Source organism: Pteropus medius, unplaced genomic scaffold, assembly GCF_902729225.1.
Source record: "Pteropus medius unplaced genomic scaffold, Ma_sr-lr_union100, whole genome shotgun sequence".
NCBI lineage: Eukaryota > Metazoa > Chordata > Mammalia > Chiroptera > Pteropodidae > Pteropus > Pteropus medius.
Window position 1 is genome coordinate 2,704,780 of NW_024346062.1, and position 18,380 is coordinate 2,723,159.

The following is an 18,380-nucleotide window of genomic DNA, read 5'->3' on the forward strand; positions in this document are numbered from 1 at the left end:
AACTTGTATAAAAACACTGTGGAGCTCATGTAAGGTCATTCATTGCTTTTTGAGTTGCTAAATAATAACTTTGCTGTAGGCGTCTAAAAATCCAGGTATTAAGGGAGTCTACATGAAGATAAAAATTGATAAGAGATTTGCAATAGTCAGTCTGGTACTCCCTTTCCAGTGGATTAAGGTAGAAATATCCTTCTTCAGCACCACAGATGGGAGAAAATCCTGCCTCTTACATTTCTTCCTGAATCAGCTTATGCCTGCCTAGTCTTGAAGGAGAACAAAAAAAGTCTTTGGAGCTAGGTAGGCTGTCACACATTTCCTGGAAAAAATTAAAACACTAAGAAATCAAGTTTATAACTTTGAGCAACACAGAACATCATGACAAGGATATTCCCAGGAATGCAGGGATCATTCAGCATCAGAAAATATGAATAATATATTAAGAAATTAAGTGAGAGAAACCATATGATCATTTTAACACATGTAGAAAGGACAGGTAAGATTCAATAATCCTTTATGTTAAATTTTTCACAAAAACGACATACATGTATGAGTATATACGTATATGATATACTTGTGTATGATTATATGAACATGAAAAAATAAGGAAGTATTCATTCTAGGCTGTTAACATGAATTGGCAGTGAGGTGATAAGGAAAAGGAGAGGAGAAGGAGAGGAGAATGGGTAGCTAAGCAAAACAGAAAATGAAAAAGAAAATGTACTAGCCAGCATGAATATGATTTTGTTGATGTGCTTACATAATTGTGTATATGTATATATATATGTGTGTGTGTGTGTATGTGTGTGTTTGTATATGTGTGTATATATGTGTATACATGTGTGTGTGTGTGTGTGTATGTAACATTTTTAAAGATTATAGAACCACTTTAAATAAACAGTGAGAGGTGACCTAAGGGCAATTTTCTATATTTAACTGGTGGTTGTGGTAGAAATGGAGTTAGCAAGAAGCCAACCAGATGTATAGATGCCACTTCAAAGAAAGAATTACTCGATGATGTATTCTGTTGCTACAGTATTTAAACAAATGATGCAATTGAGTGACAATGATGCTTTTCCATTTTTCTCCCTTTTGTATTTATTAAAGGAATTGACCTTAATTTCAATGAGTTCTTGATAACAAACAAAGTACTCACAGTGTGCTAGGTGATAAAAAATGCCAGTAGTAAAAGTAATAATTATATTTTATCAAATGGGGCCTTTTGACAGGAAAACTTTAGCTTTCTCTCTTTTTTTCAGCTCGGGAGAGAATAAGGAGTGAGTCTTCATTTATTTATTTTGGTCAGACAAAGGCCTAAATACAGATAGTTGAAGATTATGGTCGATTATCTTTGAAATTTTCATTTTTTTCCTTCAGCGTACGGGATGACAGAATTCGAGTAGAAAGGATGGATAATATGTATTTTGAATACAGCCATGCTTTCCAGATGGTTACAGAGTTTTATTCAAATGATGTAGTTGACATCAAAGGTAAATATTTTATGCATGTGAGTCATATGTCCTCAAATTTAACTGAGTTGAGTTTTGAATAGAGGTACAAGTTTTGACTTTCAATTTAATGAAAACTAAATAGTTACTAATAAATAACTGGAAGAAGTAGAGGGAAGAGTTCATGGTTCTTATACATCAAAAACACCAGTACGGCTTCTTCCTTTGTAGTTATAACCATTTAGTAATTTGTTGTTTTTGACATAATTATTGGAGTGAAGGGGTTAGTTACCGACCAATTTTCCTTCTAGTTTCTCTTAAAATATGGCCTATTTTTTTCCTTGCGGTTTTATAGAATGTATGGATCAGTCTCCTGATGAAGGGTAGCATTTCAAAAGGTTAGTTGCTGGAATTTAAGTATCAGAACATTAGTGACAGGGTTTGAATATGTTAGGTAACCATTATTTGTCTAATTCACATTTCCTCAATCAGGTATCAGTGAATGATGGGTCTGTACTCCTCATTCCTACCAGTCCAGCTTATATTAAGGTTCCTTATCACATGCTACAGAGCTTTCACCATTAGACCACACATAGGTTAACTTCCTCCACGTCCTTCCCAGGCATCAGTGTCTTGTTAGGATTTCTCTCCCTATCCCTTTTAATCTTCTGGTGCCTTAGTCCAAATGAATTGAGTGTCTGAGAGTGTAACCCACTTATGGCGCCAGTCTGAGATATCACCAAGGGATCATCGTCTTATGTTCAAATAAAGACAAGACTAAGTCACAAGACCACCATAAGCCACTTTTAGCATCACATTCACTTAGAAGGATATAGGACAGAAAATGCAGCTTTCTGGCAGGGCACATGTTCTCTCGGAGAAGTCTTCAGCAGTTTTTGTATCAGTCCACAGATCCATTGGCACTTCAGTTTCCTCTCTCCCCTAGTGACAGCTTAGCGGCAGAGAAAGGGCTCTCATCCAGAGGGTGCAAGGTCTGCCCTGTCCTTCTATAAAGGACGTGCCAAGTTCAAAGAATCAGTGTACTCTCAGGAGAGGTCAAAATTCTGGAATCAGTTGTTTATAATTCCTCCTGGTCCCTGTGCAATTTACTGATGTCAAGTCATTTTTACCCTATTCCATTGCTACTTCATAACACACTGGCACTTCATCTTGATCAGGTTTCCTGTGGAACAGAGTTAGAAAGTTAAAAGATGAAATTCTCAGTAGAAGAGGAAAAGGTTTTGTTAATTGTTTATTTATACCTTGGTTTTAGAAAAAGCTATGGTTGAAATCTACTGATTAGTAGAGGATATTTTTAAATATTTTTATTTCTAAAAGTAACAAATGCCTATGGCAAAAAAGTCAAAACATAGTTGTATATAAAGAAAAAAATAAAAGTCTCTTACCTCAAATCCTTATGAATTTTTTATGTAAAATCCACATATGTACACATAAACATGTACATAATTGTCTATTTGTTTATTATAACTTGAGTTTATTCTTTCAACTAATTTTTATTGACTATGTGAAGCATTGCACATACAATAAGGAATAAAACACAAAAATTCTTGCCCTTCTGGAGTTTGCGTTCTAATGGAGGGAGATGTACAATGAAGTAAGTTAGATAGTATGTTTGAAGGTGATAAGAGCTATAAAGAAAATAAGGCATGGAAGAGGGTGAACTTTTAAATAAGATGGTGAAGGAAGGATTCACCGAGGAAATGGCAGTTGAACAAAGTTTTGAGCAAAGATTGAAGGAGTTAAGGGGGAAAGCCATATGGACCTGTGAAGGACCAGCAAAGACAACAGTAAGCACAACATATCGTAAGTGCCTGGTATGTTTAAGGATTAGCAAATAGCCGGAGTGCTGGAACAAAGTGACTAAGAGGGAGAATATTAGGAGGTGAACTCAAAAGAGTTTGGAAGGCAAATTGTACAAGGTCTCATAGATTTAAGGACTAGAGCTTCTTATAGTAAGTTGGGGGATGTTGGAAGATTTTTCAGCCCAGTAGTCTAACGATCTGAGATATATTTTACAAAAGATTCTTTTGGCTTTTGTTAAGAATACCTTATAGCAGCCATCTCCAACCACTATGGCACGAGGGACCGCTGCTTCTGTGAGAATCTAATGCCTCATGATCTGAAGTGGAGCTGAGGTGGTGATGCTAGTGCTGGGGAGCACCTGCAAATACAGATGAAGCTTCGCTTGCTTGCCAGCTGCTCACCTCCTGCTGTGCGGCCCGGTTCCTAACAGGCCTCGGACCCCTATCAGTCCGTGGCCCGGAAGTTGGGCACCCCTGCCTTATAGGGCACAAAGGTGAAGCTGGAAGACCAGATGGAAAGCTGTTATAATATTCCTGTTGAGAGATGAGAATGATCATACAATTTTTTTTCCCTCACTCAGTAATATATTATGGATCATTTTTCACACTAGTGCAGATAGCTGTAAGTCATTCCTATTGGTAGGTGTATAATAATCTGAACTTACCAGAATTTATTTAGCTGCTCCCCTGTTGATGTTCAGTTAGGTTGTCTCTAGTTTTTTACTATTACAAAATATTTTTCAATTCACTTTCTTGTATGTACTTATTTGACGTGCATTTTGGAGTATTTCTGAGTCAAAGGAGATAAGCATTTTACATTTTGAAAAAGTTGCTCTATTGCTTTCCAAAAAGATTTATTCCATCATCAGAAAATGCCCTCCTATTTCCCATACCGTAATTGTCTGCATTTTTCTAAAGGGCAGTTCTAAGGAAATATTATCTAAATTATTATTTCAGTAACCATAAAATAAAATTTATTTATCTTAAATTTTGTTTATAATGGTGAATAATAATTCTAATGAAAGTATATATTCTATTTTTTAGGTTCTCAAAGTTTTTCTGGCATTATTAACTTGGAGAAGCCCGTGATTTGCTCTTTGGCTGCCATAATAAGATACCTCAAAGAATTTAACTTGGAAAAGGTGCTTTCCAAACCCAAGTAAGTTGTTTCTCAAAAGTAAAAAAGAGGTGGGATTATATTAATGATATTTCTTAAATCGAATTTGGTAAATACTATTCTCAGGGAAGTTTACCTGCTGTTTATGGAATACTCTGTTCAGGGGCAAGGATGAACTGTGTGGTATTGCTGCTGAAGAATATTAAAAATGTTAATTGATATAAAAATATTGAAAGAATCTTTAAGAATTCTGTCAATTTGTATTCATGATAGCTATTATAGTTTCGACTACAAAATTGTGCTTTTTTCTAAAGCAGTTAATTGGCAAGTCGTAATAAGTGGAATTAAGTGGTATTAAAAAGCATTCATAAAACTTTATCTCCTTTCTGATTTGTGTTTTCAGTTCTTATTTCATAGGCCATAAATTTGGAGACAAAGAGGACAGCTACTAATGTAGATAGCTTTTTAAAAGAGTGATTAACTTTGTAGAGTTCCAGAGATATAAAAACTAGCAGGTGACATTCTAGGAAAATACTAGTTTAAAAGCCAGTGGCATAAAAAAAGGTAGCGGGATAATTTCCTTGCCTTTCTGTATTCTACCTTCACCAGCCGCTTGTCTTTGGCTCTGTGAAGAATTACCCTTCATCATTTTGATCCTGGATAAGTAAGCTACTTCCTGTTTTGCAGAGGTGGTTGGACAGATAGAAGTTATCTTAGTAAAATGACCAGTATGAATTGAGGAAGGAAAAGATAGTGCCAGTTTGAGGTTGTTGGAGAGAGAGGAAGAAAGACAGGTCACTTGGGAATCTTTCTGTAGTGTGTTTTTTGGTGTGTGTTGTATGTGGTAGTTAGGGTAGAACAGCATATCATTTCTTTGGAAGCAGTTTTATTCCATTTAAAGCAATCTAAATAAATGTTCATCAACGGGAGAATGGGTTCATTGTGTTCTATTCATGCAATATAATGTTATATAGTAACGAAAATGAATGGACTTAAGTTACACATATCAATATTAGAAAAGTTTCATTAGCCAAAAATTAGTAAGCCAAGAATCAAACTGCTGAAGGACACAGAGTGCATACTATTATATGAAGTTAGAAACATGAGAAACAGCAGTGTGTATTGCTTAAGAATACATTCGTATATAGTGAAATTACAAAGACATGCATGGGAAATAATGGACAACAGATTTAGAAGAGTGGTTTTCTCCGGTGAGGATGGAGGGGAAACAGTGAAGGTCAGTGGGGGAAGTGGCCTGGGGGAGTTCTACTTGATGTTTACTTTTTAACTTGGGTAGTATATTTATGTATATTCTATGATGGCTGAAATGTTTTATTAAAAAAAGTAGCAGCCAGGCATTATACTTCATTGGATTCCACTTTAAGCTCCAGTAATAGGAAACATATGGCAGAGATTGCTCTGTATGGTTGATTGTGTGGGATCCCCATAAAGAAAGGATGACAGGCTACTTACCATTTGACTTGTTCACGATAGGGAGCCTCTAACTGAACGAGGTTGAACTAGTGACTAATAGCTTGCCCATGAAGATTTGTTTCTGTCCCTACATCACCAAGCAATGAAGTATTAATATTGGAATAGGAAGGTGACTTTTCTAATATTGTGTCCTCTTCATATTTAGTTCAAAGTGAAAAACAGTAAAACATAAACTATTTATTTGCACTGAAATTAAAATAGCTTATTTTAAAATTACCTGACTTGATAAATTGAGTGAAGCTGAACTTATATTTGGTGGTATTGTTGGGAAGTGGTCAGGGAACTGGATCTGCTGGTGACTTAGTGTGTGTCTAATCTGCCTGTTGGGTAACCCCCTCCTCTCATTTCCATAGAGCCAGATGAAAAAGATATAAAGAAGTCCAAAATGTTAGGCCCTCACATTATCTATCACCCAGTGCCCAGTAGGCAGTCAGTAAATATAGGATTAATGAAAAAAAAAAGAAGGATGGAATTCTTCATCCTGTGAGCATGGATTTGATTGGAAATTCCCAAAATGTCCTTGGAGGCGAAGGTGAATGAATAAAGGTTGTGATCAAAACTGGTACTATTGAAATGTAGATGATGATGTTTTATGGGTGGCATGTGATTGGACTCTAAATATAATTTCCGAAGAGTAATTCCACAGTTCTTATATCTTGGGAAAAGAATGTAGCCTCTCAAAATGATTACTTTGGAACACATGAATGTCCTCCTCTGTATTTAAAATTCAGTTGTAATACTTTAAAATTTAAAAGTTTAGCAGCTTAAGATATGATTATACTTACTTTGAGAGCTGCGTTATTGGAGGAAGTTTTAGTTGTCTTCTTGTGCAAATAGTTTCACAAAAGTTGCTGCACATTTCATAAAAATTTTGGTATATGTTTATTTAAAGGTCTTTGAGGAACATATACCATTTTAAGAATCATTCTAAGGATGGATTAAGTGAGGTTTTATTGGACAAATTTTGCTTTGTATGCTTTCACTGTAATAAATCATAACTCTGAGTATGACTATATACAATGATATAATATAACTATATCTTTTGAACCTGGCAGTGGTCTTGGGTACCCATTATACACCTTTCTTTTTATTTTCCTCTCTAATATGCTTATTGGAAACATTCAGGAATGCAAAGATATTCATATTGTTTAATTACAAATTAAGTAGAAGTAAATCTATAAACTGGAGTTTTATGCAATTTGTGATAATTAAAATTTATAATAATTTTATAAAATTAAATTTATAATAATTAAATAAAATTAACCACCAAAAGATTAGGCAGTGCAACTGTTTTCCACTATTTATTTCATATGCAGCGTGGTAGATTTTTTTTGCCTTCGTTTCCATTTTCAAGTAATATCGAAATAGGATCTTCATGAGGGGTTGATCTCGCAAGTGAGATCTGTACCTTTACTGCCTTAGTCTAAATCAGATTTTTTAAAAAGTAGTGTGGGAATGATACAGAATCTTAAATTTGGCAGGTTTGTAGCAAGTCTGTTTTCTTGTCGTAATGAAACTTGAGGGGAAAAAAGCATTCTTTGTATTTTCGTTGTCTGAAATATTAATGAAGTATTTCCCCATGTTACTTATTTGTATCTAGGTTCACACAACATGAATTCTAAAGGCATTGTTTATGAGGTTCATTTGAAAACATAAAATTTGACTTCTTCCAAAAAGATAAATAATTCAGAATTGTTTGAGTATTTCAGATCAGTGATCATATACCATTGAATTCCTAATGATGCTGGCAGATACAGTGCTTAGCTAAAAAATGTATGTAATTCTCAAAGGAAATAGGCACTGACAGAAAGAAATTTTTTTTTTTTTTGTATTTGGAAAAAAGAGTCCCAGCTTCAGAACATATTATTATCAACCAAACATTTGGGAAAGATAGTTCTTATAGTTGCTTGGTAATTATTGTTCCATAGGAACCAGTCTCATAGTACCCAGTGGTTGCTGTCTTTTATTAAAAAAGTGCAGATATCAGTTTAAAGAAATTCTTTGTTTCTTTGCTTTACGGTTTAGATGACTTGTTCAGTAAGGGCAAAACCAAAAGTAAAATAAAAAACCATATGCACATCTGGTTTCTTAATTAATGCTGCTAATTAAGAAAAGAACCCATACAGGCATACTTCAGAGATGTTGTGGGTTTGGTTGCAGACCACCGATATAAAGTGAGTATTGTGATAAAGCAACTCGTAATCTTTTTGTAGGTGGAGGGTCTTGCCATCAATTTGTTAAAAAAAAACAAAAACAAAAAAAACAACAACATCTGAAGCTCAATAAAACGAGTATATACGAGTATATCTGTATAGTTTCTCACTAAAGGTCTGGTAACTCAAGCCAATTTGGTTGTTCACAGTTACTGGGTTCTTTTTGATATAATAGATATTGGGAGTCTCCAGTAACTATATGTAGATGAGGACTCTAAGCTTCTCCAACTCTCTCTACCAGGTCGTATGTTAGTTCAAAGAATATTCTGCCACACATATACATTTTAGCAAGCAAGCACAAAAGCAGTTGTGTAAACTCTTAGCAATCATGCTCCTTGTAATTCCAATTCTCAGTCTTGATGTTCTGACAGTGCCTTGCTTCAAAAGTTCACTCAGCGCATTATAGGAGCAGGGTTGCACTTTTGGTTGGAGTTGAGGTGACAAAACCCTCAGATATTTGGTGGAACAGGGCACACTTTTGGAATCCTAAACTTAAGACACCATTCTTCAGGGTATGGACTGTTTGATTTACAAGTACTTGTGAGGGTGAAGGCAATGGAGCAGTTTTTCTGGACAGTCAACACGTCTTAAATGCCACTTATTTATCTCCCATCTCTGGTGCTCATAGGAGATAAAGGCCACTACCTGAGATGTTTTTGGAAAAGGCTACTGGGTTACGAGTTCTTGATTGGTCTTTTGTGCTAACTAAGCATCTCTCTAGAGTCTGTGACTATGTTAATTGTGTAGGTTAAACCCAACTGTCAGGAGTAGAGGAAGTAAACATGACATATCTAAACATGAGGACTGGTTAGATACCAACTCTCAGTCTAGGTAATCAGCTCTTCCAGCTTGATTTTCGACCATGAAGTTGTGCGAACACCTGTCATTTTCACAGCCAATCACTGCATAATTATTTCTTCCTGAAAATAACATTTTATATTTCATTACTGTCCCCGAGTGTTTCACAGACATTTTTGAGCTTTATGACTCAACAAACAAACAAACAAACAAACAAACTCAAACTGGCTTCTTTGTAGGAAGATGGCAGACATTTGTTGAACATCTACTTTCTGCTAGACTCTGCAGGTGCTACCAAATATATAAGACATTAATAACCCTTGCCTTCAAGGAGCTAAGATCTATTAATGAGGGTAGCCCAAGAACATAAATTGCTATAATGCAAGGCAAACTAAGTTAACTGCTGTAAGAAGGAAGAAAAGGGCTACAAATACCTGCTATCAATCAGTTTTGGAGTTGCTTCCTTCTGAAAATCATTAACAAATTATCATCCTTTGGAAGCTAGGTCAAACTGAGAAATTACACTGCCAAAGGACAGTGTTCAGTTACTAGGCAGCATTCCTAATGTGCAGTAAGTTATTTCTTTGTTAGGGCTCCGGAGCTTAAGTTGGGGGAGTCATCTAGAAGTGGGAGTCATTTCATAATGATGTGGGCTTTGATTTTAGGCTCTAGATTCCTGGATGAGGGCTTGTTTCTATAACTGGCTTGGGAAACTGGATTTTATCTAAATCTTATTATAGCCATGATAAGTGTGGTTGGGCTTATAGTGCAAACACTCATGCTTTCCTTCCAAATAGTTTAGTGACTTGCCATTATTTTTCTTGCTTTTAAGCCATCGAGTCTATAAGTGCTGTTGATGGAAAAAACAAAGAGTTGGCTTATAAAGGAGATTGAATTCCTATATCAGTAATGCATCGATTAATATACTTTTTAACATGAAAGACTAATAAAGCCAAATTGGAGTTGTGCATACACTTAATCATATTGCAACTCAATACTCAAGTCTATGAAATTTATTGAACTTTTAATCTAGTTTGGGATAGTCACAGGGACATAAGCAGAATGTGTTTTCTTTGAGCTTAAATAATTTTTGCCAGCTTTTCAGTTTTGTACTTTACTAAAACATTAGCTACATTAATGCGTGTTGTTAATTATAGAGTAAATAACATTTGTTGCACATATCAGAATGTTGATTAAAAGTTGTTAAAGGGTTTATCAAGATGATCTCATGCTAAAGAATAAGGAGGACATTTTTAAGTATTTTGACATATTTTTCTAGCTAATTGTATAGTTTTTCCTGAAGATACTGCCACATGCTTTGCCAATGATAAAAGACTATGTTTGGTTCTATTCCTGGAAATGTAAAAAAGCTCCAAAAACTCTGTGTACCACTTAACTTTCCTTCCTTGTTCTTGTTTTTGGTTCAAGAGCAACTATCCTTATTTCGCCATCAGTCTATTTAACGACACCAGCATCAGTGGAAGACGATATCCCAGTGATGTTCTTTTTGCTGCTTTTGGTTTGATTCCCTGTCAAAGAGCTAACTTTTTTCATAATGTTACTGGAATATTTCTAGTGTCTGAATTCATTTTTAAAATTTCTTTATGCGCTTACATCATGGCTCATATTTTATTCTTTTACAGGAATTTTAAACAGTTGTCAGGTGACATGGAATTTATGACAATTAATGGAACAACATTAAGGAATCTTGAAATTCTACAGAATCAGGTAGGTAAGCATAAGGGATAGTTCATTCAAAATGGTTTTGAAAGAAATTTTGGAATAAGGTAGCAGTCTATTCCTAAGAGTGTAGAAAAGAATATCGTCTTCAGCTGACCTCTCCGCCTGTCAGCTCTTTATTAGTTGATAACTGCAGCGCTTTCTTTTTGGAGAATCAAATACAGTATACAAAATACTTTTATGAGGTTACTTTGGAAGCTATCGAGCTATCCTTTTCAATGATTGAAGTGACATGCTCATCCTGATAATTTCTGTATTAGATATTTCTTTGGAAGGGTATCATCTTTGAAAATTAATATGAAGTGGATTTTTTTGGTCTGCTCGATTATATTTTTTCTACCTTTTTTTTGAAATGTCTGTAGTCTTATTTCATTATGTAGCATATAAAACAAGTTACCGTGATATTTCAATTAGACTGTAAGATGCATAGTACTTTCCTTCACAAATTTTCATCATTTATTTGCCCTTTATTGATGAATTAGGAAGATAATGGAGACATTAAAATTATTGCTTCATTTATTAAATTGTCACTTGGAAATGTGAGATATTTTGTAAAACTAATGTCATAACATAAAGTCATAGAAATAAAAAGCAGTTCCAAGTCATTTGAGTAAATAGTGGAGAAGCTGAACCATCTGAGTCAAATGGTTTAAAGCTCTTCAGAAATATTTATTACCGTTGTGAATTATAGTAAAAGCTGAATTTATTCTCCTGACTCCCAGGTTTGTATATTACTAGTTTCTCTCATTTAGTTTTTTCCTCTTCCAAGCTATCCTTATGTCCTAGGGTCAGCTTACTTTCATTCAATAACATATTTGCCTTGCAATTCCATTATCCAGATGTCGAGAATTTTTCCCACAAGTCTTTCTCATCAACTCTGTATACGTCTGCATGATAGAAAACAAGTAGTAGGAATAAAAGGGTATTTCTTAGATGAAGAAGAGCTCATAGTCAGAGCCTGCAGACACAGCCCCAGCATTCCAAGCTTTCTTTTTTCTTTCCCATCCTCCCTGTTTGAATCATGCTACTGTGGAGGCAGTTCTGAAATCAAATTTATAAGGCAAAATACCCTTTAAAAATCCTTTCATTATCAAGACTTGGGCCCTTGTAGAAACAGAAGCTGAGCATTAACATTTTCTGCTTGTCTTTGCACTTCAGCTTTGGCTTCCCTTACCAACAAGCAATGGCAAGGGGTAGTGAGGAGGGCTGCGTGTCAGGGAGAGCAGAGACATAACAGGACTTGAGTCTCCCTCGTCTCTCCTTTTCTTGTCTGTGCCTGCTTCTCCAGTGATGCCAGCTAAATGGAACTTCATTCCTCACCGTCGTCCTTTTCCTGGGACCCTGTACTGCAGACAGGCCACTTGGACTCTTGTCTCAGAAGGGGCCCTGGTGTTACTAATCCGGACCACCCTCAACAGTCAGCACTGGCCATTAGGCTTATCCACAGGGAGAGGGGGGGGGCGCCTCCGTGACCACCGTAGCTTCTGTGTGTGCTCTGCTTTAAACTTCTAAGGCCTGGAGAGCTTATGTCATACAGTTAAAGTTGATTTCTGCCAGGTGGCATTGTGTCCTAATTATGAGTCTTTTCTCCCAAACTTGGATATAAGTGCCCTGAGGGGAGAGACCATGCCTTAATATACCTTTACCAATCATACACCTGAGCCATAGGTATTTTCTAAGTACTTGTTTGATGATTTGAAGGAAAAGGAAAAGGTAAAAAAAAGAAAACTCAGGTAAAAACTTTAATTTTATATTTCAAATAAGATTTGAACCTATTAATAGACTTTTTGTAAGATAATGAAAACTTACTTGGTTAAAATGAACTATCATATCTACTTAATTGTAAATTTTTTTATGGCTCAACTTTCAAGTAGCAAAGCATAGATAGATAAGCTATCTATGATTTAATAAAACAAACTAAAACAAAACCCTTCCAGGGTAAATTCTCAGAGTGTAGTGCAGGTTCACGTCTATCTCCAGTACCTTATACTTGTTTAATGTTGTCTTGAGGGCATTGGTCTTTAGAATGTTAATTCTGAGGCAGTCAACGGTACTGAATTGCCAAAGAATATTAAATTATCTTCATTGTACTTCCTAAGGCAGAAGAGTATATAATTATATTTTTAAGATGCATAGGACAAATATATATGTCAAAAGAGATATCTTAATAATTTATTCTTAGTTAACCAAAAATAATACATAGTCTATCCCTTTTTTGTGCAAAATATCAATACTTTATATATATATAGTGTGTATATATGTGTGTGGTTTTGTATATGTAAGTATTATATATATAACACACATTCATTCATCAAACATTAAATGAACACCTGTGATGAGCCGTTTGTTATGCTAGGCATATGTAACAGTTAAAACTAGGGTATATGGAATCATTAGAGCACATGAACAGCTAGCTATTTGGGTACAAATACAATCGTCTAGTTAATAAAACTTGTTTTCTCGCTTTTCTTAGACTGATAAGAAAACCAAAGGAAGTTTATTTTGGGTTTTAGACCATACTAAAACTTCGTTTGGGAGACGGAAGTTAAAGAAGTGGGTGACCCAGCCACTCCTTAAATTAAGGTAAAGGGAATCCTTTTTTGTGCGTTTATTCTGAAATGATATAAAGTTGTGAAATTAAAAGTATATTGCCCTCCTTAAAACCAAGGTTACCATGACTTATAAGAACACCGTTTTAAATTAGGGAAGATTTTAGTTTGTATATGGCAATAGACTGTCTACTATTATGAGGATTTTTTTTCCTTTTCCCTAAGAATGAGCCTGCTTGCAGATTGGAAGACATGATGTGTGTTCAGGGAAAGTGAGTTATCCAGGTAGTTTGGGGTCATCAGTAGCATAAGGGGGTAGGGAGCGAAGGGGCTGGAGAGATGGAATCCTATCTTTTGTAGAGAGCTTTGTAGGCTAGGCTGAGGAGTTGGTAGCCAGGGGAAGTTAATCCAATGATTTCGAGCCTGGGAGTGAAAGGATCAAAGCTAGGCTTGTGTGTCGGAGGGGCCAGCATGGTGGTGATGGTCAGGGCTGTTAGCAAGTTTACTGAGAGCTTCTGAGGATCTGAGCTAAAGCAGTACTAGTAGGAATCTGAAAGAGGGGTTGGGCATGAGATGTTTAAGATAGTAGCATGAGTTACTAGGAGCACCTTTATTCCATACCAGGCACCATGCTAGGGGTTTTATGTGCATTTCTCTTTAAGTTGCACAATAACCTCACTCTTGGCTGCGTTTTATGCTGTGCTTAGGAGATAGTCATCTACCATAAAGGATAGCAGATATTGTTATTAGTGTTAGTAATAAGCTTTATGACATTGTTTTGATGATGATTACCAAATCACTTCAGCTTTCGTGGGGCATTTTGATTTCCCTTCTTGACCATAAAGACCTTTGAGCAGGGGAAATTGACTAGATAAAGAAGAAATTCTGAAAATGGAAGTATCTACTTTGGTTCAATATTCAAATGAAATAAGGTTACCTTGTGGAGCAACAGCAGACAAGATGGCTTTCTGCAGATAGTCTGTGGACACAGCCTAAGGGGTGTTACATTCTGGCTTCTGGAGAGACATCTACCTAAGCATGCACAGCAATTATTACTATCTTATTTGCTAGAAACAGACTCACTAGTAGACTTTTTCATGTAAATTAAAATTTTTATTTCTCGTTAAATTTGTTTTATAATAACCAAGATTAAGTTGAGATAAATTCAGTGGACCATGTTGTATGCTCTTTAGGGACTGAATTATGTATCCCTTGGGATCTTACTTTCCCAGAAAGATTGAGAGAAAACATGCCATGCATTGAAAACTGATGCTTTCAAGTGTGAACTTTAGACTGGCCTAACAATTATATAGCTGAAAACAAGCACACAAAACTTTTCCTTTGCCCTTTTTATTTTAGGTCATAGTTTTAAAACTTTCATCTTCCAGTTAAATCTTAATGGTACTTGCAGCCTATTCCAAATAAACACATTGAGAAAATCTTCAGTTGATTAGTCAGTAAGTCAATTATATATTTATTATTATTATTATTTTAACTAACATAGGTGCCATGCTTATCACATCAATGGTCCATCTAGGCTAATATTCTGTTGCTGACATTGGCAGCCAAATGCTAGTTTAGGGCCTGGTTTTCTTCTACAGTTATCATAGAACAAATAATTGGTGACAAGGGAATTTAGCAATATAAGACAGACCTTTCAAAGTTCTCCAAGGGCCCATTATTTGTTAGTCATCTATGAATTCTCTTAAATCCCTTAAGATCTTCTTTATATTTTTAGTCTATTTCAGCTCCCAGGGAAATCTCACAGTTCATAAATCCAGGACCAAGTGTTTCAAATTTCAGAGGATTTTTCACTCTTACCACCTTTTATTCCATAAAATGGCCTCTTTGGTGCAGAATTTTACTGGTGTCTTTTAGAAAGTCTAAATGGCTTTTACCCTATACTTATTGACTGATTCAAAGATTTCATTTAGATTATTGAGACTAGATTTTATATACTTCACTGAAACCACATAAATTTTTATAAATAGTTTATGCTTTCTTATGTATGATTAATACTTTTTATGACCTCTGCTAATTTCTGCTATGCAGGAAGATTCTCCAGCATAGTTCTCTGGCTTCTTCTTATAAACACATGTCACATTGGCAAGCCATTAGTCCTAAGACCTTTTAAAATTAAATTATATTGAATTCATTTTTTTTGAGGTTTCATCTTTGAATTTCTTTTGCTTCTTTGAGTTGATATGGTCTTGTCACTCTTTTATATATAACCATATGTACTTTATTAGTTTTGTCAAAAAGCCTGAAAATGCAAATTCTTGTAAATATTGATTTGCAGGGGAGAAGAAGACTTTTAAAAGTATGAGACGATTCTCTAAAATGATGTTTTAGGCATAATATTAATTTCCAAGGCAGATTTCTTCATCTTAGAAGGGTTCAAGATTTAGTAACATACTCTATATTTTAAAATATTAAACAAAAGTAAGTTATGCATTTCATTCTTGAGTACCTCTTCTACCTGCACTGTAAATGTTGACGATACCCAGAGTTCTCTCCTGGGGCCTCTTCTCACTTTCAACACTACTTAGGCTCTTATCTGTGGCCATGGGTTCTCTTCTAACTTAAGTGCTGATGACTTTGTCACCATTATCTCCAGCGGCTACAGACCCACACATCTGCCAGGACATCTCTGCCTCAGAAGTGTGCAATTTGAGTGGGCAAAACAGATTGGAAACAAAGCATTTCCTTCAGTGAGAGACAGCTGTGTGTGTGCACATGCAGAACAGCAGATTACTTACTATGAAGCAGACTCTGAGAAATGTTTCTCCCCTTCTAGTGGTTGTATTATTTTGATCAACAGTGAAAATGTTGAATCTTTGTCAAGAGGTGGTAGTATATCACCTTGCCTTTTTGTAAAATCACTTTTTATAAAAGGCAGTCAGATGAAAGTCTTTACATAAAAGGCTTTTTGTTTACTGAGGAAGCTGAAGCTAAGCACTTCCATGCCTGTGGTCTTGCCCTTCTCTGTTTCTACTCTGCATGACCTATAGATTTTAAAAGATGTATATTTCATTATGTTGCTCCGTACTGTTTATAGTTCTTACAACATACTGAGTGTGATTTATTTCAGGATCTTTGTTCTTTTTTTCTGAAGTGGAAACTTCTACTTATTTTTGTTCCCTTCCTAGTTTGCTGGCCGCTTCTTCAAAGTTTCCTTTGCTAGCCGTTCGTCCTCTATGTATCTTTTCAGTGTTGGGAGTTCCTGAGACCCGAACTTAGGAACTTAGGAGCTGCGGGGAATAGATTCGGCTTTCTTCTTTCCCTTACCCTCCCCTCCCCTCCTCTTCTCTTCTCACTATCTTCTACCCTCCTCCTATGAACTTACCTGTTGCTATGATGATAAATATCAAAATGTCCGTGATTCCCAAATTTTTATCTCTGGTCTTTCCTCTACTCTCTAGGCTTATATATTCAAATTAGATTCAGAAACGCACAGGTCTGTCACACACCCCTCAAAACAATGTGTTCAATCCTGTTATTTTTCCTGTTTTCCCCATTTTAGGAACTAGCACCTCTACCTAATGAGCTGCTTAAGCCAGAAACCTAGGAGCTATCCTGAACATTTCCTTTCCAATAGCCACATACAGCCTAATACTAAGTCCTATTGCTTCCTTCTCTAAAATATATCCAGAGTCTTTGCATGTTTTGCCATCCCTACTGCCATCACCCTAGTCTCAACTACCATCAGTTCTCAATCGGACTGTTGCAGTATCCTCCTAAAGGACCTCTTTTTTCAAAATAAAGACTGAAACATGTCACTCCCCTCCCTTAAAGTCTTCATTGGCTTTGCATTGTGCTTCAAATAAAAGTTTTTTAACTTGGCTTTCCGACCCTCCCCTGCATTCACTCATTTATTGTCTTCTGGTCACTCTGGCCTTCCTTTGGTTCCTGAGCATCCCAAAGCTTTTCCTCATCTCATCGTCTTCACCGTTCACTGGTCTCTCTACCTAGAATGTTCTTCCCTTTCTCTTTAGTCTTTACATGGCTAACTCCTTACCCTTAGGTCTCACCTTAAAAGTGTTATCTCTTCAGAGCTTTTTTCTCTGATCTCCTAATCTAAATTATGTTCCTGTATCATTCTTCGATAGCATATAGGACTTATCATGACCGATATTTGTTTTTTATCTGTTTATTTAATATCTGTCTCGGTAAACTGTGCTTCATTTATAACAAACATTTGACAAGTATTTATTGAATGAATTATTAAAAGTGAATTATTTAAGACCTAACTCTGATATCGCCTTTGAGAAGTGCTCCTGTTTCTTCTTTCTCTAGATAGTTAACTCCTCTTAATCCTGTCCAGCTTTTTACCCCTCCACCCTCAACACACAGAGAACGCATTGGGGGCTCATCGTGCTTTGAATGTAATAGATGATCAAGAAATTACGACCAAATGAATGAATCTATTTGAAAATCTTGGACGTGGTTCCATAGTGTAGCGGTTAGCATGTCTACTTTATACCCAGAAGGTCCTAGGTTCGCGCCCCAGTGGAGCCACGGTCCATGGTCTACGGCCATGCCACCCTGAACAAGCTTGATGTCTGATCTCGGAAGCTAAGCAGGGTTGGGCCTGGTTAGTACTTGGATGGGAGACCACTTAGGAAGACCAGGTGCTGTAGGCGTAAATAATAATAATAAATTTAAAAAAAACCTTACAGTTCTAAATAGGTTTCGAAAATAAAGATATATGTGTGTAACAGTTTATTTTTCTAAGAAAAGCTTGATTTTAAAAAGACTGTACAAGTAGCTTTCCTTTATGTGATTCTTTGTTTTATTTTCTCAGAAGTGATTCTGAGAAACAATTTTTTCCCTGCTAATGGAATAATTGATTGCTCAGGTCTGAAAACATTGTACTTAACTGGAAGAAATGGTTTGGCAACATCTTGCATTCTTGTCAAACCCCTAGTGGAATTAGAGTAGATAGAAGTTACGCAGAGAAAATCATGTGACTTAGTAAGGACGTTGATAGGAAGGGGCTGTCTTTCACCTTAGGCATAGCTAGTTTTAAGTCTCGTGTAAAAGGTCTAACTCATAACTCTAAACACATCTGAGTCAGCATTTATTTGCTTAGAAATATTCGGTCACATGCTGATTTTCCTATGTCTCTTTAAGACCACACCTGTAGAATTTGACTTCTATAATGGATGATTTAGATAGTGTTTTGTTTGCTAGGGGGTAAC

The 18,380-nt window shown here is 35.8% G+C and overlaps 1 protein-coding gene and 1 pseudogene across 2 annotated transcripts in view; both read left to right on the forward strand.

The window, feature by feature from the left end:
• Nucleotides 1–18,380, forward strand: part of MSH3 (mutS homolog 3) — a 124,198-nt gene that overhangs the window by 33,259 nt on the left and 72,559 nt on the right. For both annotated transcript variants that reach the window (XM_039874950.1, XM_039874952.1), the window contains 4 exons: nt 1,375–1,487; nt 4,313–4,427; nt 10,534–10,618; nt 13,104–13,213. In XM_039874950.1, the coding sequence (XP_039730884.1) occupies nt 1,375–1,487; nt 4,313–4,427; nt 10,534–10,618; nt 13,104–13,213 (423 nt within the window). The remainder of the gene's footprint in view (nt 1–1,374; nt 1,488–4,312; nt 4,428–10,533; nt 10,619–13,103; nt 13,214–18,380) is intronic.
• Nucleotides 17,707–17,822, forward strand: LOC120612605 (uncharacterized; annotated as a pseudogene).